This window comes from Lepidochelys kempii, chromosome 10 (genome assembly GCF_965140285.1).
Source record: "Lepidochelys kempii isolate rLepKem1 chromosome 10, rLepKem1.hap1, whole genome shotgun sequence".
Taxonomy (NCBI): Eukaryota; Metazoa; Chordata; order Testudines; family Cheloniidae; genus Lepidochelys; species Lepidochelys kempii.
Genome location: NC_136389.1, coordinates 63,344,336 through 63,370,389, shown reverse-complemented (window position 1 = coordinate 63,370,389; position 26,054 = coordinate 63,344,336). Strand labels below are relative to the sequence as shown.

The following is a 26,054-nucleotide window of genomic DNA, read 5'->3' as shown; positions in this document are numbered from 1 at the left end:
TGCAAGGTACCGATTAAAGGTGTCTTAGCATTTTGAAACTTTCTGCCTCTTTCCATATTTTTCCCCCTGAAGGCAAAGTAGACTCTCTTAGAAAAGATGATACTGGAAACCCTGAATCTGATGCATTACAATATCACCAGAGTGGTGCCAGAAGTGATGCCAACTGCCACCGTGCCCATACTCCTCCTCATGTGCTTTCTTTTCCTAATATGGAATTATGAAGAAACATCAATACCAGGTAAATTGATTTTAGACATGGTATCCCCCAAAATGCTACAAAGGGGTTTTTTGGTTGTTCACACTATGCTAAAAAGGGGTGTGATGGGTAATAAGTGTATATCAAGGAAACACAGAAGGAATATGTTGTATAAAATATAGGAGAGATTTAATGCTAAGAAAAACAAAAATCTGAAGTGCCCAATTTGCCCCCTACTTTGTGCACTAAAGTTTGTTTAGTCAGCTAAAAGTATCACATTATTTACTTTCTTCAGAACAGATCTCTCCTTGTGTGCATATGATAGAATAATAGTATATAATTTTAAGCATGGTGCCTAGATATTTATGGTCTGGATTATTTTCATGGATGTTTTAGAGCTTCACATTTTGTTACAGTTGCAAACGTCAGAGCTTTGGAAGATGCTTTCTGCTCGAAACAAGCCTAATTTAGGGGATGGGGTCATTTTGGAGCTTTTTGGTTACCCACCTTTTCCCATGTATCTGACACTAAAGAACAGCCCCCTTATGGACCAACATCAAAAGTCCTCCCATTCAGATGACCCTTGTTGCTAGGTTTTCAGGAACATATGTAGATGTCACTTGTTCAGTTTATTCTCCATTAGGTACAGGATAATACATTTCCATAAACTGGACCATAGTGCACTGGTGTAAATAAGGAATAGCTATTCAAGTTAATGGGGTTACACCTGAGTAAAACTAATTGAGAGGAGACCCAGGCAAACTATCTTTGAATAACCTTTATTCATGGAGAGTTCAGAGAATACTGGAAAAGCGTTTGCAGAAGGTTATGTAGTCCAGCCTGAATGCTTTATGGGATTAACCAGGAGAGATAACAGCATTCATTTGCCTTAAATTTACAGTTAAATAACCCTGGCTTCTAATTCCTGTTCATAAAGGCTAGTATCTTGAGGTATTTGTACATCTTGTGAACATAATGTGTGAAACTTTTCTGTAAGAACTGTACTTGCTTTCTTTCATGTCTCTGAAAAAATCCCAAGACATTACAGCAGGCAAGCCAGACTAGACTGACCACGTAGAACAGAGGGGGGTCCCTTTAGAACAGGTTCCTTTAGCCATTCTAAGACTCTTCCCCCACACTTTTTCCCCTAGGGGACAAAATTTTGCTCTAAGTTACACTAGTGCATCTCTGGAATCACTCTACTGAAGTCAATGGAGTTATTCTAGATTTACACTGGTGGAACTCAGTTCAGAATCATAACCATTGACTAAATTTAGATGATTCCATTCTGACCTCTTACATTAGAATGTTACTTTTCATAAACTCATTGAGTAGAATGCTCTTATACAAACCAATCCTCTAAAACTGTATTTTCCTCATTTACTATTCTTTATATTAAAAGAAAGCTAGGAAGTTGACTTTTGTAGGTGATATTACTGTCTAAAAAAGGCCCTTGTCACTAAAACTATTTGTTAAATTTGCAAGTGGATAAACAATAGTATGATATTATTATTCTTTGAACTATTTCTTACTCCTTTGCCTTGATACCTAGCCACTATACCTCTAAATGAAAACCACCCCATAGTCATCGGCTTGAAGTATCAGAAAAAGGTTCAGAGTCTAGTTTATTACATGCACACAGAATGTACATCAGGCTCAGGATCAAGCTGCTGTGGATATAAAACGATCAACTCTGCAGATACAGGTGTTCCATATCAGGTTGCATAAGCCAATTTTATGTGAAATCAAATGTCCAATAGACTCTGTGACTTGGGTGTTAAGGATCCTTGGCAAAGAGTGATACTGATATATTTTCTAATCAGTTGTTAAGAGTCATATTTTTCTTTAACCTTTTCCTTAGGGCCTGGTTTCTGTATGGGAATTGGTCCCCTCATTTCACATGGGAGATTCCTTTGGATGGGAGTGGGCAATGCCTGCAACTATTACAATAAGATGTATGGAGAATTTATGAGAGTCTGGATCAGTGGAGAGGAAACACTCATTATTAGCAAGTAAATCTTTGTTCTCTGTCTCTAATAATATACATTGCCAGGCACTTTGCTATATTAGAATTATTTCATGATTTTCAAAATTGTTTCTCACTAACAGAAATCTTCTATCTTCTGCTACTTGCTGACTCTCTTTTTGTGTGCAGCTTCTGAATGTCAATACTTATATACTACAGGCTTGGCCCTGCACCACTGAAGTACATGGGAGTTTTGCCATTTATTTCAATGGAACAAGGATCAGACCCTAAGGCCCAATCCTGTAAACACTTACTCTCACTTCTACTGCATTAATTATAATACGATTACTGAGTATAAGACACTATATAAGAACATTGATTGATAACCTGCAGGATCAAGCCAAAAATTAATTTCATATAGCCTCATGGAGATCTTTCTCAAAATGTGAGTAAAAGCTGAAGATTATGGCCCCAATTCAGCAAGGTACTTAAGCACATGCAAAACTTCAGGAATATGAGTAATCCCGTTGGAATCAATGGGACTACTCATGTGTTTAAATTACATATTCTTAAACATGTTGCTGAATTGGACCATGTAGTTTTACTAACTGCAATAGAGGTGGGGGTTTTGTTTTGTTTTTTGGGGAGTGATTTTTTTATTGGACGTTCTGGGCACTCGTAATAAGGATGAGGATTTTTCCATAAATGAAAATTCTAATAAAGTCTTTTCCACACATAAAGAACAACAAAAACAACTGTTGGATTAGCCATTCTAACTATTCTGGATTCAGATATGTCAGTCATATAAAAGTCAGAGCCAGCTTGTTGAAAGACATTGTAGTCCAGGGAAATGAGCTCTAATCCTGATGCTATCACTGACTCTGTACAGATTTGGGCAAGTCATTTCACCTTTCTGTCTCAGTTTCTACCTAACTGGTAATAACAATGAGAATACTACCCGTCCTCCTGACTGGATATAGGGGTAGTGAGGTTTAATTACTTAATGTCCACACAATGCTTAAAACATGTCAGACTGTGTAAATGCAAAGACTGCTTATTGCTCTCTTTCACTATTTGATTCAGGTCTATAAGAAATAATCAGATACACAAATTAATGCAGCAGATGAATCAGACTGTGCAGTCATTACCTCAGCTTTGGTCAGGATTGCCTCTCACTTAAAAACCACGACAGGACATGGAAAACTAATATTTAAAAATCCTTTACAATGTCAATAGAGCATACACAGTGGTTCTTAGGGCCTGTCACAGTTAAACAGCAAGATCAGGAGAGGCTGAGGGAGCTGGGATTGTTTAGCCTGCAGAAGAGAAGAATGAGGGGGGATTTGATAGCTGCTTTCAACTACCTGAAAGGGGGTTCCAAAGAGGATGGCTCTAGACTGTTCTCAATGGTAGCAGATGACAGAACGAGGAGTAATGGTCTCAAGTTGCAGTGGGGGAGGTTTAGATTGGATATTAGGAAAAACTTTTTCACTAAGAGGGTGGTGAAACACTGGAATGCGTTACCTAGGGAGGTGGTAGAATCTCCTTCCTTAGAGGTTTTTAAGGTCAGGCTTGACAAAGCCCTGGCTGGGATGATTTAACTGGGAATTGGTCCTGCTTTGAGCAGGGGGTTGGACTAGATGACCTTCTGGGGTCCCTTCCAACCCTGATATTCTATGATTCTATGATTCTATGATCTGAGCTCTGTAAAAATACAGGTACAGTCCTGCTCCCTTTAAGGCAATTGAACTTTTGCCATCAACTCCACTTAGATTAAAAGCAGATGCACAGAGGGATTTGCAGAGTCTGCAATACAATTTACATTGTCTCCTCCAGGCCTTGATTGCATAATTTTATTATGAAATATGATCTTATAGCTTCCATCAGCAAAATCCAACCCAATTTTAATAGCTACCTTTATTTTTTCTCTCTGCTCAGACAGGGATAAATCCTGAAATCCGCACTTAGGTGAGTGTACAGGTTGGAAAAGAGCATAGGGAGCCTCTCCCCACGATTGCACATCTGTGATGGGCCTGTCGTCATTCCACTCCCTGCGCGCATGGAAGTACAGGGACTCTTCCTTCCCTGCACAATCCACCACAATGGACGCCCAGGAGCGGTGGGGAGGAAGGGAAAGAGAGCAGGGCAGTAGGGACACGGGGGAATATACTGCACTCCCTGAAAGGTTGCAACTCTGAGCACAATCCCCTGGCAGAATCCTTGAAGCAGAATTCCTCTCTGATTGTCTGCCTCTGCTCTACCCTGTACTCTAGTCCTTAGTGTTCACTCAATCTTTACTCAGGCAAAACTCCCTGGGTGAAATCCTGGCCCCATTAAAGGCAATAGCAAAACTCCATTGTCTTCACTCAGGCCATGAGTTCCAATGAGAGTTTTGTCTCAGTTAACACTGAGTAAGGATTTCAGACTTTGGTCTCTGAAGCGTGTGTGGCATGAAAAGTGGCTGACTGTTTGATCTCTGCCAGTCTCACTCTTCCTTTCTTTGGTGTCTTTGATCTGATCAGTTTGTGCCACTGGATCAGCATTTCTAAGCAGCTAGCTCCCTCTACAGGAAATTGGGTTCTAAAGCAGTAATGCTGATGGAGGCCAGTTTGCCAGAGTGTGATAATTGAATAAGCATGGTTAACAGAAAAAGAGGAGGGTATATTCTGGTGGTGTTGGGGTTATTTATTTATTTAGGGTTGTTTTTGACACATACTTTGTTTTTGTAATATTTCTTCTTTGGTTTTATATATATGAGTATTTCTAATCTCTGCTAATTAATTATTAATTTTATATTAAACATATGAAAGCAAAGAATTGTAATGTAACTAACTACCATATACTGGTAAAGCAAGGTCCTTGTTATATTGTGCATTCACCGTGGGTTACATAGTTAGACCAGGCACTGAATCATGTGATGCATGTTGCGCACTATGGGCTGGATCTTGCAAAGCAATGAGCACTCTGGCTCTGACCCAGCAAAGCAGCTAATGGTCCACAGGACTCAGAACCTTGCAGGATTGAGCCCTATGAAACTGGAAGACTGAGGTCACATTTATTCGTCTCTAAGGAGCATCCTTGTGAGAGACTTCCCTTATTCTCCAATGGGTAGTGTTTATGTTCAGGTAGCAGAATTTTATTACACATGTATATTTGTGGTTTCATCATCGGTTTGCCAATGATCAAATATCTATAAAATGCGTAGGTGGCAGTATATGCCTGCTATGACTGATGGGATCTAACATCTGAACATTTCAATCCCTCAAAGACAGGCTATGCAGTTTTGCAGTCCCATAGTTTATAAATTGAGCCTGTCAAAATGATCAGAATATGACTGTGGTCCTAAGGAGAGCTGAGTGAAAAGTAGAGAGAAAATTCAGAACCATTATGCTGAATTCCAAATCACATTAAAATATGGCCACATTCATATCCTGCATAAAATGAAACTTCAGTTTGGACAATTATCTGTGGCAAGTCAGTAGCTCCAATGGGGTCAATAGTTCAAAATCTTTACATTCAGCACAACATTTGTTTTTTCACAAGAGAACAGGTACATTCATTTTGGATGGAAGCAACAGTAGTTTATAAAGACTGGATCATCTACTTAGAAAACAGATAAATATCATGTGATTTAAGTGACCAGAGAGTTTCCTTAGCAATACTCACTACTTTGGTTTGCTCCTAACCCACATTAATGGAGATTGGCTTATGCTCTGAAGCATGAGAATTTATAGCCCTTCCAAAACTTTTGGATATGTTTGTTTTGTTTGTATTTAATTTTTCCTATTGCCAATTAGTGCTAATGGTGCTGGTAGTTTTTAAGATGTGAAAGCCTGTGCACTCGGGAACACCAGCTCATTTCATTTAGGTCACTGAGAAGCTGTTAGATTATAACAATTTCCAGTTATTTGGACTGGATTTCAACTGGTAACCTAGAAAATCTCACTCTGTTAATGTGTCTGGGGCTAGTGAACAGTTGTAGGGGGTTGTATTTTCAGTACCAGACTCAACCTTCCTAAACACAATACTCTCCACGAATAAAACACACCACCACATTCCAAGGGTAATGAGTATATATAAGGTTTCCAAGTCTGTACTCCCATGCAATCCCTTGTGGAACTCCCTGCCATAAGAGATTATTGAGGAACAAATCTTAACAGAAATCACTAAAGGATGAGACACAGGAATAATAAGAACATCATTCTCTATTACATTAGAATTATGTAACAAAATTAAAAATGTACAAAGGTTATCAATCCTCATGATTCAAAATGAAATGCAACCAAAAACTGTTGAGGGTGAAGAAGCAACTTCCCTTATAGACATGTTATTGCATAACTGCCATCAAATGTTTTACATCTGCTTTTGAAGCAGCTGATACTGGCCATTGTCAGAGACAGTATGGCAAAGTCTATGTTCCGATAGATTTCTATGCATCTCCACTCTTTACTCCGGTTGAATTTCCGTAGCAGTCAATTGCCATTTTACTGAGAAAACAGTGCATGCCTAGGCCCAAGTATAAAAAAACTGTACTTATAAAAATAATGCCATGCATCATACTGTCAATCAATTCATGGCTTTTAAAGAATCGTATGTATAAGAAATGTTTCAGAGTAGCAGCCGTGTTAGTCTGTATTCGCAAAAAGAAAAGGAGGACTTGTGGCACCTTAGAGACTAACAAATTAATTTGAGCATAAGCTTTCATGAGCTACAGCTCACTTCATCAGATGCATTCTCAATGTTGCATGCATAGTATGTTTGAGTTGAAAGTGCTTTGTGTCTCACAAGTGATCAACACCTCAGACAATTGGGCCTGAAGTAGAATAAGTCAAATTAAAGGTATATATTTACAAAAGGATCTTTTTTTCCTTTCCCAGATCCTCCAGTATCTTCCATGTAATGAAACATGGGCAATATATCTCTAGATTTGGAAGCAAGCTTGGGTTACAGTGCATTGGCATGCATGAAAATGGTATTATATTTAATAATAACCCAGCACTCTGGAAAGAAATTCGACCTTTTTTCACCAAAGGTAAATTATTATGTATTTCTATATTTATCACATATCTACTGTACCATATATTTTGTGCTTCTGAAATGCTGGGATTGGCATTTTGTGTAAGTAAGTATAAGGAGCCATTTTTCCTTCTCTGACCAGCCCCTCAAAATATTTCAGTCTTCTTTCCTCACTCATCCTGATTCTCATGACACTAGAGAAGGATTTTCAATAACTTTGCAAATTCCTAATTTCCTCTAAGCAAATCCTAATTATGTCCCACAAGCCACAGATTTGAATATTTTTACATTTGTGGCCCAGTGTTCATCTTAATTCAATGGCAATTTTGTAAGAATATTTATTTAACTAGAAGGTTCTGTATCCCAACTTCAACTGATTTCAAAGAAACTTCACTCCTACCCTAATTTAAAATGTGTTTATCATTTCAGAATGAACTTAAGAGCTCTGTGCAGCAGGAATCATTAATTGTTTTAGAACATTGAAAATCAGGGAAGTAACAGGGTCAGCTGAGAATATCAACTTAGCTGCTATGTAACAAGGCCCAGACTCAAAAAGGAAATGTGAGGTGTTATGACAATACTAAACAATGGGTCCCAGATCTGCAGCAGTATTTAGATCCATTAACATCCATTACTTTCAATGGGAATTAAGTGCCTAAATTCCTTTGAGAATCTGGGCCTGAAACTTTATTTTAGGGCTGCACAACGTTTGTAATTTTGGGCTCATATGGTGTCAACAAACCTAAACTGTCAAATTTCAATTGTAGACTTTTTATAACATTTGGGGATCATTTGAACCTAACAACTTTAATGATTCCAACAAAACTTGCAGGTTTCTTAACAAACCCACGGAGTTTCAATAGTTCCCTTATTACTTTGTCCTTCTGCAACCTAATAATTCAAGAAAGGCTGTGGGCTCACTGCAACAGCTCCCTGTGGTGATTTTGGGGCCTGAATTAAGAAGCTGAAAAGACATGAAATATTAGAAAAGTATTAATTTGCCATCATTCTAAGTTTTCTATGCTATTATTCTTCTGCCACCCCCTATTTTGGGGTTTTGTCCCACATCTTCACCCTACCGGACATTGTTGCTGAAAAATATCAGCTGGTTCCAATTGGCATCTAGATTTTGGTTCGATTGGTCTACTCAGTCCTGGGCAGGTATACTTCTAATTACACAAATGTTCACCAACTCAGTTACAGTGTTGACCTCCTCCCCTCCCACTCACCACTGTTTCGATCACCTGTCCCCATATATGATAGCTTAACATCCTTGAGGCAACTACAGAAATTTCTTACATTGAAGAGTAGAGTAAGCATTGAGTGCATGATTTTCAAATACACTCAAAATTGGCCTAAGTCTACTCCCATTAAATGAACTTTAAAATTCTCATTGACTTCTTGGGAGCAGAGTTGACTAATGCTTTTAAAAATCCCACCCATAACATTTTTAGGTTGGAATAAATGGTCATTTTTCACAATGAAGAGAGATAAATAGCGGGGTTCCCCCAAGGATCTGTACTGGGACCACTGCTTTTCAACATATTCATTAATAATTAGGGCCTTGCCAAATTCACAATCCAGTTTGGTCAATTTCATGGTCACAGGATTTTAAAAATCGTAAATGTCATGATTTCAGCTATTTAAATCTGAAATTTCACAGTGTTGTAACCGTAGAGGTCCTGATCCACAAAGGAGTTGGGGTGGGGGGGTTCCGTAAGTTAGTGTAGGGAGGTTTGTGGTCCTGCTGCCCAATGCTTCTGCGCTGCTGCTGGCTGGAGCGCTGCCTTCAGAGCTGAGCAGCTGGAGAGCGGTGGCGGCTAGCCAGGCGCCCAGCTCTGAAGGCAGAGCCCCCGCCAGCAGCAGCGCAGAAGTAAGGATGCCTTGGTAGGGTATTGCCACCCTTACTTCTGCGCTGCTGCCTGCAGAGCTGGGCCCTCAGTCTGCAGCCACCACTCTCCGGCCACCCAGGTCTGAAGGCAGCAGCGCAGAAGTAAGGGTGGCAATACCGTGACCCCCTCTAAAATAACCTCCCTACAATTCCCTTTTTGGGTCAGGACCCCTAATTTGATAAAACTGGTCTCCCCCGTGAAATCTGTATAGTATAGGGTAAAAGCACACAAAAGACCAGATTTCACAGCAGAAGACCAGATTTCATGGTCCGTGACACGTTTTTCGTGGCCGTGAATTTGGTAGGGCCCTATTAATGATCTAGAAAAGGAAGTAAAAAGTGAGGTGGCAAAGTTTGCAGCCGATACAAAATTACTCAAGATAGTCAAGACTAAAGCTGGCAGTGAGGAGTTACAAAGGGATGTCACAAAATCTGGTGACTGGGCAACAAAATGGCACATGAAATTCAATGTTGATAAGTGTAAAGTAATGCATATTGGAAAACATAATTCCAACTAAACATACAAAGTGATGGGGTCTAAATTAGCTGTTACCACTCAATAAAAAGATCTTGGAGCTAGTATAGATAGTTCTCTGAAAACATTTGCTCAACAGGCAGTGGCAGTCAAAATGTTAGGAACCATTAGGAAAAGGATAGATAAGACAGAAAATATCAGAATGCTACTACATAAATCCATGGTACACTCATACCTAGAATACTGAATGCAGTTCTGGTCACCCTGAATCAAAGATACATTAGAACTGGAAAAAGCACAGAGGATTGCAACAAAAATTATTAGGGGAATGGAACAACTTCCAGATGAGGAGAGATTGAAAAGACAGTCTGTTCAGCTTAGAAAAAAAAGAGACAACTAAGGGGGGATATGATAGAGGTCTATAAAATCATGAATGGTGTGGAGAAAGAGTGTTATCTACCGCTTCACACAACACAGGAGCCAGGGGTCACCCAATGAAATTAATAGGCAGCAGGTTTAAAACAATCATAAGAAAGTACTTCACATAACAGAGTCAACCTGTGGAACTCACTGGCAGTGGATGTTGTGAAGGCCAAAAGTATAACTGAGGTCAAAGGAGAATTAGCTAAGTTCATGGAGGATAGGTCAGGGATGCAACCCCACACTCTGGGTGTCCCTAACCTCTGGCTGCCAGAAACTGCAACTAGATGGATCACTCAATAATTGCCATGTTCTGTTCATTCCCTCTGAAGCATCTGGTACTTGCCACTGTCAGAAGACAGGGTACTGGGCTAGATGGACCATTGGTGTGAGCCAGAATGGCCATTCTTATATTCTTTTAATGCAATCTGGTAGTAAGATAGACAAGCCACCATGTGGCTGGCTAGTTCTCTACAGACCACCAGCAAGTGCTCTGTAGACAACCTATAGTCCATGTGAGAACAACCACCCTGGCAAAAATCAGAAGATACCATTAGAAACCAATATAGACTAGACGGAAAGTCTACTGGAGTCTACTGGAATTTTATAGAAAGTGGGCAGATGATGAGGTATATGTTATTACTAGAGCTTTGTTAAAATTAGAAAATGGAGAAGAATTAAATAGAATTTGGTTTATGTAGCATCTTTCATGCTCAGGATATTTCAAGTTGTTTTACTAAATCATGACAGGTGCTGACCACCACAGCTACTGAAGTCAATGTAAGTTGTTGCCCAGCTCCTTTCTAAATCTGGCCATTTACTTAGGTGCATAAATATGGATCCAGGTACCTAACAAAGGCACCGAGAATTGAAAATTCCAGATTAATTAAGCCTCACACTGTGTTAAGTATTATAATAGTAATGGCTGGGGAATGGGAGCGTATATTTGCTTTGATTTAACATTTTGCTATTTTAATCAATATGTCCAAAGAGGGCTTTTTGTTTAAATCAGAGGATAGGTTAAAAAGCTAAAAACTGTAAAAATATTGTATTCCAATTACGTTGGTTACATCATCATCTGTTACAACTTTATTGCCACTGGGTGGATAATACAGATAACATGAAAGTTGAACAATCTGACTATTTTATATGTACATTTCAGCTTTGTCTGGTCCAGGTCTCGTGCGCATGATAGCAATTTGTGTTGAATCAACGAAAGACCATCTGGACAGATTGGAGGATGTGACTGCTGGACTGGGAAACATCAATGTGCTGAATTTTATGAGACAGATCACACTGGACGCTTCTAACACACTCTTTCTAGGGATCCCTTTGGATGGTACAGATAACATTCTTATATCTCATAATGGATCCACTTTTAAGGTGCATATTCACACAAAATTTCCCATTGCCATGAATGGGGAGTTTTGCCTGAGTAAGTACATCATGGTCTGGCTCTAATGCTCAGTTTTTAATAACACTGTCAGATTTGATTGCAATTAATTCTAATCATGAGCAAGAGCTTAAAAAGGTCTTTAAAAACCTGTATTCAGTTTTTAAGCCTGACAAGACCCAAGTATCGAGAAGTAGCATCTGCATCTTGACAGTTAGGCTAGTTTTCCAATGTTCCTAACAATCACGATATAGTCAACAAATGGCAGGTTTCAGAGTAACAGCCGTGTTAGTCTGTATTCGCAAAAAGAAAAGGAGTACTTACGGCACCTTAGAGACTAACCAATTTATTTGAGCATGAGCTTTCGTGAGCTACAGCTCACAAAGTAATCCACACTTCCTCTATTGTGGGCATGCTGCAAACATAAAGTACCAAATTGCCAGCTGCAGAATGTTTGTTGGCAGACAAAAGTTTGTGAAATCTGCAAAACAAGATTTCCACGTACCTGCAGGCACCTATCCCACGATTATGTGCTTTTAAAGTTTTCCACTCATTTGTAATCCCCCACCCACCATCACTCCACTTGTGTGGGAGGTGGCTTGGCATTGGTTATCACATTGCAGCCTCCTTTCAGCTGAAGTGCCTTGGTTTTTACAAACTGCACAATCTGCACAGGAGTCTAAAAATATTTCACGCTGCTATTTATCACATTAAAACAAAATATTTGAATGTCAGTAATGACAATGCCATGGCAGTAAAAGAGAAATATGATAATATTGAAACCCTACTTTTAAGGCCTGATCAGGCTCCCATTGACTTCAGCAGGAGCAGGCCTTATTGTGCAGTTTAGGGTGACATTTGTGTGAACTAGCTATTGAAGTTTACATTTTACATTGCTGTTTGTTTATTTTTAATTTTCAGAAAATGCCATTGTGCTTAAAATTCAGAACTACTTCGATGCTTGGCAAACACTTTTGCTGAAACCTGACATCTTCTTTAAGATTTCTTGGCTGTACAAGAAATATGAAAAGTCAGCGTAAGTATCATAGAATCATAGAATCATAGAATATCAGGGTTGGAAGGGACCCCAGAAGGTCATCTAGTCCAACCCCCTGCTCAAAGCAGGACCAATTCCCAGTTAAATCATCCCAGCCAGGGCTTTGTCAAGCCTGACCTTAAAAACCTCTAAGGAAGGAGATTCTACCACCTCCCTAGGTAACGCATTCCCGTGTTTCACCACCCTCTTAGTGAAAAAGTTTTTCCTAATATCCAATCTAAACCTCCCCCACTGCAACTTGAGACCATTACTCCTCGTTCTGTCATCTGCTACCATTGAGAACAGTCTAGAGCCATCCTCTTTGGAACCCCCTTTCAGGTAGTTGAAAGCAGCTATCAAATCCCCCCTCATTCTTCTCTTCTGCAGGCTAAACAATCCCAGCTCCCTCAGCCTCTCCTCATAACTCACGTGTTCCAGTCCCCTAATCATTTTTGTTGCCCTTCGCTGGACTCTCTCCAATTTATCCACATCCTTCTTGAAGTGTGGGGCCCAAAACTGGACACAGTACTCCAGATGAGGCCTCACCAATGTTGAATAGAGGGGAACGATCACGTCCCTCGATCTGCTCGCTATGCCCCTACTTATACATCCCCAAATGCCATTGGCCTTCTTGGCAACAAGGGCACACTGCTGACTCATATCCAGCTTCTCGTCCACTGTCACCCCTAGGTCTTTTTCTGCAGAACTGCTGCCTAGCCATTCGGTCCCTAGTCTGTAGCTGTGCATTGGGTTCTTCCGTCCTAAGTGCAGGACCCTGCACTTATCCTTATTGAACCTCATCAGATTCCTTTTGGCCCAATCTTCCAATTGGTCTAGGTCCTTCTGTATCCTATCCCTCCCCTCCAGCGTATCTACCACTCCTCCCAGTTTAGTATCATCCGCAAATTTGCTGAGAGTGCAATCCACACCATCCTCCAGATCATTTATGAAGATATTGAATAAAACCGGCCCCAGGACCGACCCTTGGGGCACTCCACTTGATACCGGCTGCCAACTAGACATGGAGCCATTGATCACTGCCCGTTGAGCCCGACAATTTAGCCAGCTTTCTACCCACCTTATAGTGCATTCATCCAGCCCATACTTCCTTAACTTGCTGACAAGAATACTATGGGAGACCGTGTCAAAAGCTTTGCTAAAGTCAAGAAACAATACATCCACTGCTTTCCCTTCATCCACAGAACCAGTAATCTCATCATAAAAGGCGATTAGATTAGTCAGGCATGACCTTCCCTTGGTGAATCCATGCTGGCTGTTCCTGATCACTTTCCTCTCATGCAAGTGCTTCAGGATTGATTCTTTGAGGACCTGCTCCATGATTTTTCCAGGGACTGAGGTGAGGCTGACTGGCCTGTAGTTCCCAGGATCCTCCTTCTTCCCTTTTTTAAAGATTGGCACTACATTAGCCTTTTTCCAGTCATCCGGGACTTCCCCGGTTCGCCACGAGTTTTCAAAGATAATGGCCAGTGGCTCTGCAATCACAGCCGCCAATTCCTTCAGCACTCTCGGATGCAACTCGTCCGGCCCCATGGACTTGTGCACGTCCAGCTTTTCTAAATAGTCCCTAACCACCTCTATCTCCACAGAGGGCTGGCCATCTCTTCCCCATTTTGTGATGCCCAGCGCAGCAGTCTGGGAGCTGACCTTGTTAGTGAAAACAGAGGCAAAAAAAGCATTGAGTACATTAGCTTTTTCCACATCCTCTGTCACTAGGTTGCCTCCCTCATTCAGTAAGGGGCCCACACATTCCTTGGCTTTCTTCTTGTTGCCAACATACCTGAAGAAACCCTTCTTGTTACTCTTGACATCTCTGGCTAGCTGCAGCTCCAGGTGCGATTTGGCCCTCCTGATAACATTCCTACATGCCCGAGCAATATTTTTATACTCTTCCCTGGTCATATGTCCAACCTTCCACTTCTTGTAAGCTTCTTTTTTATGTTTAAGATCAACGGATTTACAGATCACCTGAGTAACATAAATCCCTCCTTCCTAGAGTCACTCTTGCTTGTCAGTTTTCTCTCTCTGTTTTAAAAGTGAATGAGAGGGACCATTCAGTTTAATTCAATTTAGTCTTGGTTTCTCTGCTGAGACACACATTAGTGCTAACTCAGGTATAAAACTGAAAATCACCAGTTCACTTCACACAGGCAGTGAAATGCCATCTTATGGTATCCACTTTCACTTACTACCTAACCAACCAGGGCTCCAGTAGTAACCTAGAAGGCTGGCAATTCCTTGAGACAGCAAGTCCTTTTTATAGTCATGGCAATATAGTGAATGTTAAATCAGGCAATCAGTATAATCCTGCTTGTTGGTGCTTATATCTTTGCCAAAATTCTTCATTTCAGATTTAAACTTAGCATTTATCATGCTGGTTGTCATCTCTTTTCCCTCAAATAGGAACACATTAGTTTTGCCGTCTTTCTGTTTAAAGACGACAAGCACAAAAAACAACCAAAACCTTTTCTACTGAGTTTTCAGGGTCTCCTTTGTTTTCCTCTACCAAAAAATGACTGGTTATAAAACAAACGGGCAGTCACTTTGTCCTTACTTGGACAGATGTCCTTGACTAGTCTGATAAAATATTCACTATAAAAGCGTGTGTATTAAGTACTTTTCATACTATTGTGTCACAAGAACTCATGGGATTTTAAGGAAGGAAGGCTATCTACCATGGTGGAAATCCTGTCCCCAGGGAAGTCAATGGCAAAATTCACATAGAAGGTGAAATCCTGCCTCCAGTCAATCTCTAAAATGCCAACATTAGTCACTACACAATGGTATGTATGATACTAGAGCTTTACTCAGTATGTCTTAAGGAGATAACCGTGGTGCTCAGTTACTGCTAGATGACAACTACAGGCAAATGTTGAATTTTTAGTGGCCACTACTTCTTACTGTGAATGTGACAGACTCCTGAACCTAAAGTGAACTGAATTAGAGAACTGTAGCATACCAGGGTTTCCCATAGGTTTCTGATTCAACTGGAAGGGAGGACGATGCATTAATCAGGACTTCCTGCATACAGTATTTCCACACAAATTGTATCAACTACAGACATTTTAATCCCTCTACAGTTGTTATTAAAATGGCTCTATCACTATACATAAAATAAGTGTGCCTTTTTGGGGATTCCCCTGGTCACGAAGAGGGCAGTCAAATCTCTCACTGGAAAACATCAAATATAGTGCCAGTAAAACACACATTATTTTTACTGGGCATATCTGAGTTTCACTGCAAAAAGTCATTGGCAAGTGTAGACGCTCCCATGGTTTTGTGCAAAAAAGGACTTCATTCAGTATATAGTCAAGTTGTGAAATTCCTTGCCACATTTTCATCAAGTCTAATAATGGTCATGAATTTTTTCCTCTCTCATGTACAGCATTTTACAGTAGGCTACCTGTTTTCTGTGGGTTTGCCCACCTTCCTCTGGATCCACCTGTATTGGACACTGCTAGAGACATATTACCTTAGTTGATGGACCAATCTGGTCTGGCAGGGCAAATCTATGCTCTTATAGGTTCATTATAAGAACAGCGTCACTTTTCACTTCTCTAGAGGCAATCTGCCTTATTTTACTGCTTCACTACAGAATTATCCAAAGAATGTTTTTGTTTGTCTGTTTTATTGTTACATTTCCCATCCTGCATTACTAAGCACTAAAATATCACAGATGTTTATAGATATACTGGGTTCTATCTGTTTTCAGCAAGGATTTGAAAGAAGCAATTGAAATCTTAATAGAACAGAAACGACAGAGACTTTCCACTGTTGAAAAACTGGAAGACCACATGGACTTTGCATCACAACTGATTTTTGCACAGGTACTGAGAATATGAACAAAATATGAATTTGTCCAAAATGCTCCTGTCACCGAGAACAAAATGGGATTTGTAAACAGAGTTTGACTTAACCTATATAGCAGAAAGTAATGTCATTTAAAACTAATACAAATTAATTAGTGTTTGGAGCATCGCAACAAAGTTCCAGGCTTTGAATAATTGCATCCAAATGTTTGATTGCTTGTCTGAACCTTTCCAGGTTATATCCACGTGCCCAAGGCTCTCAAGCTCATGCCCATATCCCCTCCACCCTCTCCTTGGCCCATATATTTTCCATTTATATAAACACCTTTTACTCCAAAGGATCCCCAAGTGCTTCAGAAATCATAACCATGCAGAATGTCTGGCAATCAAGTACACTCTGTGATGGAGTATAGCAAGTGAATGGTGCACAGTATGCTGCAGCACAGTGAGTGGAGGAGGAATTTGGGTTAAGCACAAACCCTTACTTTTCTTAAAAGAGTTATAGGATCATATATGCCAGGCAAGACACTGGTTTTCAGTGCTTCATCTGAGAGACACATGAAGTGGTTATTACTTCTCTCTCCCAGTAGTATAAAGGACTGAGTAAAGTCTGATAGGGCTTGAACCAGTTGTTTCAAGTGAGTCTACATATTCTACATTCTCCCTTTCCTGTTGACCTAAGAACCTTTGCTGGATCTCAAGTCCAGCATTCAACATTTGCCCCCTTGAATTTTGTAGAGTCGTGGAGATCTGACTGGTGAGAATGTGAACCAGTGTGTGCTGGAGATGATGATAGCTGCACCTGACACACTGTCTGTGACTCTCTTCTTCATGCTAGTACTGATTGCAGAGCACCCTAAAGTGGAAGAGGATATGATGAAGGAAATCCAAGCTATTATAGGTAAAGGCTGTCTATAAAGACAATGATGTTGGAAACTAATTATGCTTTGAGCAGTGATCTAATCATTTTCAGGAAGAAAAATCTAAAGTTTATTTATTGTGAAGTAGGTGCAATAATTATCTTGCTGCATAATATTGTAAAAAGAAAGATCTTTCAAAACTGAGTGGAAAAAAATGATAAAAGATAAACAACTAGTAAGGAAATAATAAATTAGGATCAGAGGCAATCGGCTAGAATAATGGGACCAAACTCAGCCCTCAGTTACACCAGTATAAACCTGTAGTCACTTCACCAACCTCAGTGGAATTATTCTGGATTTACACTGGTGTAACTGAGAGCAGAAACTGATTCATGGTGCTTTTTAACCACTGGTATTGAACTGTGAAATTAGGTATGATCTCTCCAGCTTAGCTGAGCTAACAACTATTCACATCATATTATCCCTGTATACATAGTATGCACAGGTAAAAAGCTGTTTAAAAATACTACATTCTCTCTGGAAAATTTTAAATTAAGAAATCTATCATGTGAATATTTTCTGCATAATAGTCAAACCATTCAAGCAATCAAAAAAGCATATGGAAAAAAGAGAAAGTCAGAATTTGCAAGTTGATCTATTAGCTATAAACTTAATCTTTTATTTTATTTTGAATATGCAATCTCATTAAGATATATTATATGGACACACCAAAGGATGAATCACCTGCATCGTGAAAGTCCCTCGCTAAGATACTGGTGAAGCCACATTTCTAATACTGAAATGAGGCCCCCGTTCTGGGAAGCATCCCTCTTCAGAGTCCACTTTAGCAAGTGCTTAGCTTCAAGCCTATACTTAAATCCCAAAGAAGTTAATAGGATTTAGGCATGTCCCTAAATACTTCCTGAATACGTATGGATTTAAACATGTGCTTAATTGCTTCCCTGAATTTGAGCACCTCATTAGTAGAAAGTTGTAGATCAACTGGAGTAAGCTGAAACAAAAGCAACAAAAATGGTTAAATGGCTGAAGAGAATGACTTGAGGATTTTTAAAACTCTGGTCCATTTTCTGGTCTTCTCTGAGGGATGCTAATGAACAGCAGACCCACAAATTATCTTAAACTTTTAGTCTTCCCTTTCTTTGATTTCTCTTCCCAGCCTAAAAAACAATGTAAATATTCACTGCATTCACTCTCATCCACCATTATCTCCAGGCACTCTGCTCCTTTATTTTGGTTCATTATGTTGCTTATAAACCAAGTTGCATATCTGAAATAAGTAACATTTGTGCAAAACTATTTTGAGAATATTTTCAATGTTGTACCAGAGCTTAACAGCACCTGTCACCTTTCTTCCCTCCAGCTAGCAAGCTGCATCTCTCTTCTCTTTCTATCTTTCTTTCATGTGGATGTGTCTGTCTTTCTAGCTGGCCAGGAGCCTTGTAACCCAAGTGAATCCAGCAAACTCTGGACTTGTATGTTAAGTCAGCACATTGATATCTAAGTGTTGAGTCCCATGGGCCATACACGAGTAACAACAGTTCTCATTAATATGTAGCTGAAAGGCCTCTTTCACAACTATACTTGGCTTCCTAGAAGCAGTCAGCTATAATTTAATGCCAAAAGGCAGCCTCATATCTATCAACTACAAAATGCCTCAGCAAAACCCACATGTGCCACAATGTATCAGACTGCTGAGTTTTCTAAAGTAAATTGTCTCCTATAATCTCATACACATCAGTGATTTCCCCAGTCAGTGTTGTGTACCTTGGCGAGATAGTAAGTTTAATTAATTATTCTTCTTTTACTAATACAGAGTTTTCCGCCCACATTAAGATCTAACCCCTGCTGCCTTAGGCTCCAGTTTTTCAGAAAGACCTGTAATTTTGAAGGCAGACTCATTTGGGAGAGCAGAAGATAGAGTTAATACAGCAGGGAAGCTTTCAGAAATATTTGTTTCCTTTGAACAACTGACCGAAAGTTTACTTCTCCCAATGTTTAGCTTTCAAACAGTTCCAGTAATTGCCAGGATTTCAAAAAATTCCATGACTGTCCCCTGCACCATTCCATTAAAGTTCACTGAAGAGGATACAGAACTGTACTGGAACAGCGCGAAGACAGCAAATAGGTTCAACAGTTAGCTAACTTTTTAAAAAATAAATATTTTAGTATAGGATAGTTGTAAAATTTGGGTGAGATTCACTGTCCCCTGCACTGAGGGAGTACAAGTAGAGCTGGGCAGAGAAGGGTACTTCCATTTTGTGGAGGTTGAGAGATTTCCAAGTCTGGTTTTATTACAGTTCAGAATGAAACCCAAACATTTCAAAAATTTCTATTAAACGTTTTCTCCTCATCTGTACAGGGAGCTCCCACTCTGAAACAGCCTTCCAGGTGGCCTGCTCCGGTGCAGAGCACCCTGGGAGTTTGGGCTGTTAAGGAGTTGAAATACTGGGAACCAAGGATTCTGGGCTCTCAGCTCCCCATCAAGGAGCTGGAAGCCTATAAGCCCAGATTCCCAAGAAGCCAGACAGGTGAGCTGTCAGAAAACCAGGAAGGTTTCAGATGGAAACCTGCCTGGCAGGCATGTTTTGAAACCCCTGGCATGTAGGCTTCCATCAGAATCCTGCCTGGTTTTCAGTGGAGTTTTATTTTAATCAACCCATCACCATGAAAGGTTTCAATTTTGTTTTAATCACAGTTTGCCAATTCATGAATGTTTGGGGAATTTTATTCTGACCAGCCATAGTAGGGCTCCTGCAGATGTCTGAAAAGATCTCATACACTACACTTACATGGTCCTCATCATTGTAAGGTAGATAGAGAGATCAGTAGACCAATCTAAGAGTGGATGGCCGAGAAGTGGGTATTGTATCTCCTATATCACTCCTGGTTCCTGGCAGGAATTAAAGTCCTGATCCAATTTCTATTTAAATGAATGAATGTCTTTCCATTGACTCCAACAGGAGTTGAACCAGAGCTCATCTACATGATGCAGCAACGTTTCATAATTTGAAAACTCTGAAATAGTACTCCATTAAAATCCACTAGGAAACTTCTAGAATGACCTAGCAGGGTCTACACGGACCAATTAGTGCTCAACATGTTAGTATGCTTTCAAAATCACACCTCCGTAGTGCTCATTGTCATATTGTGTAGAGAAACCTTCAGGTCTTAGCCCTGTTTTCCTGCCTTCCCCCACTAGTGCGACCCCTAAGAGAGAAAGGCAGTGGAAATGCTAATTGCCTTCCTTCTGTATGTATCCCCATCTTTCAGCACAGGGCCTTACTGGTGCACTGGAGGTGTAATTTACACGCACAGCCTGTGCCACATGTCAGTGAATCTGGCCCTTCAGCTTAAGAATCTATGGCATGTTAAATCAGTTTCATACAAGGCCCTGCTCCTGCTCCACTGAACTGAAGCAGTTTTTCCATGGTCTTCAATGGCAGCAGGATTAGAGCCAGACTGTGTGGGAGAGAGGAGATTTGGCTTTGGGGCAGATCATTTTATTAGTCACATAGTGTCCATGTTGGTAAACAGTATGGCTGGCTTCCGTAGTATGTGAGGCAACACAAAGCCACAAGAACCCATAGGCTCCTTGTCACCATGTATCATGAAAGGAGACAGCATTTTTACTGAATGGAGAGATTTCCAAAACCATTCTGGCATCAACTGCAACATTTCAAATATCAATCAGGTAAAATTAGAATAGCAAAATCAACTTCTTTTGTCTGCTTTATTCCTCAAGGTGACAGAGACGTACAGAGCAATGACATGTCAAACTTAAAGGTTGTGGAGAATTTTATTAATGAGAGTATGAGATACCAGCCAGTTGTGGATTTGGTCATGCGCAAGGCTTTACAAGATGATGTAATTGATGGCTATCCTGTGAAAAGGGGGACAAACATCATTCTGAACATTGGACGTATGCATAAGCTTGAATTCTTCCCAAAGCCTAATGAGTTTTCTCTCAAAAATTTTGAGAAGAACGTAAGTTTCCTGTCTTCTTTCTGCTAGGGGATAGAGTATTATTTCTAATTAAAATGCAGAATGGGTCTTCCTTTTAATTGGATTAAGTCCTTTCCACAAGTCAGTTTCTCGTTATCCATGTAAGCACATCAGTTTTCATAGCACATTATAATGATTATGGTGGGCTCAATCATGCATGATGCTGAGCAAAATGGCACCACTCCAGCAAGCGCCTCAGGAAAGGTTTAAGTGTAAGCACACAAGTAGTACCATTGGGGATAGCCTCCTCAGCAACTTGTAGGATTGGGCCCAATGTCAACAGCAATGTATGAACAGCAAAACTTATTTGCAATCACCTTTTACTATTAATGACAGGTTTCAGAGTAACAGCCGTGTTAGTCTGTATTCGCAAAAAGAAAAGGAGTACTTGTGGCACCTTAGAGACTAACCAATTTATTTGAGCATGAGCTTTCGTGAGCTACAGCTCACTTCATCGGGGTCTTCCTTGGGCTTTTCTGCTTCTCCTATTCAGAATTTTGGCTTGTCATTAATTAAATGGCTGCTTTCCATAGCTAGAAATTAGATTATCCACTAAGAGCTGTTTCAAGTGGTAAAAATGTATCAAAATAGAGGTCGGGGGGTGTATTACTTATAACACAAATTATTTGGTTCCTCAGCTTTTGATCAAATTAACTGGAAGTAAGCGGAAGATACTGCAATGCATTCAGTGGTAAAGGACATGTATTATGAAATTTTAAGATCAATTTAGCACTTCTCAAGAGGCACTTAGGATTATCAGGCTTTAATGGTTTGAAGCAAGTATTGAGTTCCTTAACTTCAAGAGGTAGCAGGCCAAAAAGCCATGCAAACTTGGAGGGCTTGACACGATCTTCTCCTAAAACAGGTACATCCCCATATTGATTGTATAAGGCAAACCTCCTTATGCTGGTTTTGTGGGTTTTCCCACTATGCAAACTCCCTCCCGCATGCTCTAGTAACCTGCCAAATGCTAAGGGTTTGAGGGTAACATTAGTATTAATGTTTCCCAGAGGTTTAGTAGCACCTGTTGTATACTCAGTGTGTGGGTTCTGTTTTGTTACCTATTCAAACCTTTTATTAGCTCTTGGAAAATACCTCCAAAACATCCACACATAATATTCAAATAAAAAAGTGAATAGAAGAATCCTTGACACCCATTTTGTGCTAATTTTTAGTGAATGTTTTAGGAAACATGTTTACTGGTGGGGATCTTTGCAGAAACAATTAAGAAAATATGAGGGGATATTTGCCATAAATTAAAGCTGAACTCTCGAATGTGAAGATTCAAACCAGAAATGAGATCCTAGGATTTACATTCATCCAGTCAGAGAATAAATAGTATCATGTACTCTGTCCAACCAATCAAAACTAACCAACAAGGCGAATATTTTCATGCTGATAGTTAACTACCAACAATGAACTTTGCACACAATCTTCAGCCCAAGAATTCATCATTCTGGAAAATTCACAAAGAGAAAAAGTGGCTAAATTTATCAAGTTAATTATTCACTCTAGATTATTTCATCAATCTTATCCATTATTTCCATTCTAACCATTTCTCTCAGTGGATTTCTTGATTGCTTTCTAAACTCATTTTGCTGCTAAAAATATTCCCCTTTGAGCAAGTATTTAAAGCAGACATTTTCTTGGGATTCATAACTAATGTAATGTGAGCAATACAATCTGACTTAGTTCATTCTGTTTGCCACATAACACACATTATTCTAAATGAACAGCAACCCACACCAATCAATAAGTTAACTGATGAGATTATGATATCATTGGAATCCAGACACATATTTCCAGCTTCCGAGACCAGTTCCTGCCCTCATTCACACCCTGTGCAAGACCACTGTAGTCAGCAGAATTTGGCTGCCTCACTTTTGCAGTTCTTGAGGTCATAGAATGAGATTGCAATTTTAAATGTTATTTCCACAAGTTTTTTTATTTGATCTTTTTTTAAAAAAAAAAAAAAAAGGATAAAAACAAACAAAATGATATTAAGGCCAGGAAGTCTACATGTAAAAAAATACTTAAACCAAAAAGAATCTGTCTAAAGATTTCCCCATAAAATGCTTAGAGATTTCAATGATATTCTTAATAATTCAGTTCTGGAAATTGTTCTATGAGCTTTCAATACACCTTTCTGATTGTTTCACACAGGTTCCTTCTCGCTACTTTCAGCCATTTGGATTTGGCCCTCGTGGCTGTGTAGGAAAGTTTATTGCCATGGTAATGATGAAGGCGATCCTGGTGACTCTTCTGAGACGGTACAGAGTACAGACCCCGAAAGGAAGAGGCCTTAACAACATCCAGAAAAGCAATGACTTATCCATGCACCCAAATGAACGACAGCCCTTTTTGGAGATGTTTCTCATGCCAAGAAGAAACATAGACAAGTGTCAGGATGACTAACAACACATCACTAATGGTCTCAGAGGTCTAAGGTTTCTGAGGTTGTAGTCAAATTCTGAGAAATGTCCACCCTCCTAGGTGCAGTCACGCATGCTCTGAACTAAACATTTTGTTGTTCTTAATGCATTGCTGCTCTAGGTGATCACGTGTTCTGCTGCACAGCAGAACCAGGTTCTGGTCACTATTCAAAACTGATAAATAAGTTCCAAGTATATAGACAAGTGCTGTCTTCAGTTGATAAGATGTTGCATGCAGAAAATGTCATTACTTTTTAAAAAACATCCAATTCAAACAGAATTCTGTTCTGCTTCTGACACTGCAAGTCCTGAGTGTTCCATGCCTGCAGGCTTGCGTGATATGGTTGGGATTCGCTGTGAAGGGTTTTTGTTTTGTTTTGGCAGAGGTGGGCCCCCTCAAGAAGCATCATCAGCTGTTGTTATAACAGGTCTAATTATCTGTCATCAAAAACATTTTAGTGAACACTACTAATGTATGAGAAATAAAGTATAAAGTATGAAAAACACTGGGAAATGTATGAACTGTATTTATCTATAGCAATTACTAAATTCCTCTAAGGGTAATGAGGATATAGCCAGTTTACCAATATACTGTCTATAGAATGAGAAGTTTGAAACAATTTTTCCCTCTGCAATGTTTTTCCTTCTGGTATATTAAACAGATAAGATCAAAGAATGATTAGGTTAGATACATTTTGTTGATTATATTAAATTCTAAAGGTATCAAGAAATAGATAGCATTTGAGACAACTGCAGTAGGCTTCCAAGGTCTCTATGCCCAAAGTCATAGCCACAGCAGCTCCATAAGTGTCTTCACCTCACACCATTTATGCCCAATCATGACTGAAAAGTATGGAGCCCGACACCCAGGAGATAAGGGAAGAGGGAACAGGTGGAACACAGCATTCCCCAACCCTGAGGGAGAGCTTTCTCACCTCTCCCAGCTTGGCGGGAGGAGTTCTTCTTCCTCCTCAGCTGTTGCAATGAAAACATATCCTCCTATTTCAATGATTATTATTTATTACATACATTACCATGGCCCCTAGGAACCATCATCATGGATGAGGACCCCATCTACTTAAACCACAGCTGACACATGCCAGGGACTTCTGTCTTAAAGGGTAAGATTTTGGGTTGTTCCTCCTAAAGAGACCCCAGCAGGAGGGAGAATCCCTTCCAAATCCCACACAACCCTCATCGCTCCTTTTTCAAGGCAATGGGCCAAATGCTGCTCTCAAGTACACGGGTGCTCTCCTATTGACTTCAATAGGGCTACACTGGTGTAAACGAGAACAGCAGCTGACTCCAGATGTGGATGCTGGTCACTCTTGACAATGACGAATGGACTTCATTCATCCACTCCAGGGCAGGTGTGGGGTTCAGGGGTTGACTGATCAGAAGTTTGCTACGTCAATCAGGAAACATCCTGAAACAGTAAACAGACATGAATAGAGCATTGTGAAGGGTATTTTTTACAACTAGGTACACCTTTTATCAGGATTAGCTTTAAGAACAGGTCTGAAACCAGTTTTTGACCTTCCAGAAATCAGATATTTGAAAGTCAGCTAACAGGAGTTCTACATGCAGAGCAACATTTCCCGCTGAAAATGTGGCTAGGTGCAGAAACATCTTTCATTGCACATTCCTACAGAATAGCACCCCAAGGTCCTGTGTATCAAAATGTGTCTGTTACCAGTTACATGGGTCAGTAGCAACTGTCATAAAAATATACTTTGTGGTTTAATGAAAGACATTGGTTAGACAAGGAAATTCCAGGTTTTATGCATATGAAAGGGAGTCCTCAAAGTTAATGACTTGATAAAGGCCAAACAATCAGTCAGAAGCCTTCTTATTTAGCCCTGTCCTGACAGGTTAGTTAATCTGTACACAAATGGTCAAACAAAGTACATCCTTCTATGCCTAGAACAAATAAATATCTAAATCCTGTTTTATGCCACTTAGGAGAATAGCAAAGTGAGGTCCGCAATATCTCTCTCTGACTGGTGTCCTTTTGCAGCTCACTGCTCTCATATAACTCTGTCAAGAGCAAGATTTATACAGTACTGAATATTAAAATAAGAATATGACAATCACTGAAACAAATAAGAGTTTTCAGCCATGTGTAATGAAACAGCTTCAGTTGTAAATAATGATCAAGACAAGAAGCTGCATATTTTGGGGACTCACAGAATCATCAAAAAGTAGAACAGGAAGGGACCTCAAGAGGTCATCAAGTCCAGCCCCCTATGCTGAGATAGGACCAAGTTATCCTAGATCAGAGGTGGGCAAACTATGGCCCGGGAGCTGCATCGGGCCCTTCAGACATTTTAATCTGTCCCTCAAGCACCGGCCAGGGAGCAGGGTCCAGGGCTTGCCCTGCTCCAGCACTCCAGTTGAGGAGCAGGGTCGGGGGCTTGCCCCACTCCATGCATACTGTGGCTCCGTGCAGCTCCTGGAAGCAGCAGCATGTCCCCCCTCCGGCTCCTATATGTAGGGGCAGCCAAGGGGCTCCACATGCT

General features: G+C 40.1%; 1 protein-coding gene across 1 annotated transcript; it reads left to right on the top strand.

The window, feature by feature from the left end:
- CYP19A1 (cytochrome P450 family 19 subfamily A member 1) lies at positions 1–24,108 on the top strand. Its single transcript, XM_073361475.2, has 9 exons — positions 1–238; positions 2,058–2,208; positions 7,040–7,194; positions 11,127–11,303; positions 12,279–12,393; positions 16,124–16,238; positions 16,959–17,121; positions 20,844–21,085; positions 23,267–24,108. The coding sequence occupies exons 1-9, from the start codon at positions 97–99 to the stop codon at positions 23,516–23,518; spliced, it is 1,512 nt and encodes a 503-aa protein (XP_073217576.1). The 5' UTR covers positions 1–96; the 3' UTR covers positions 23,519–24,108.
- The last annotated feature ends 1,946 nt before the right edge of the window (positions 24,109–26,054 follow it).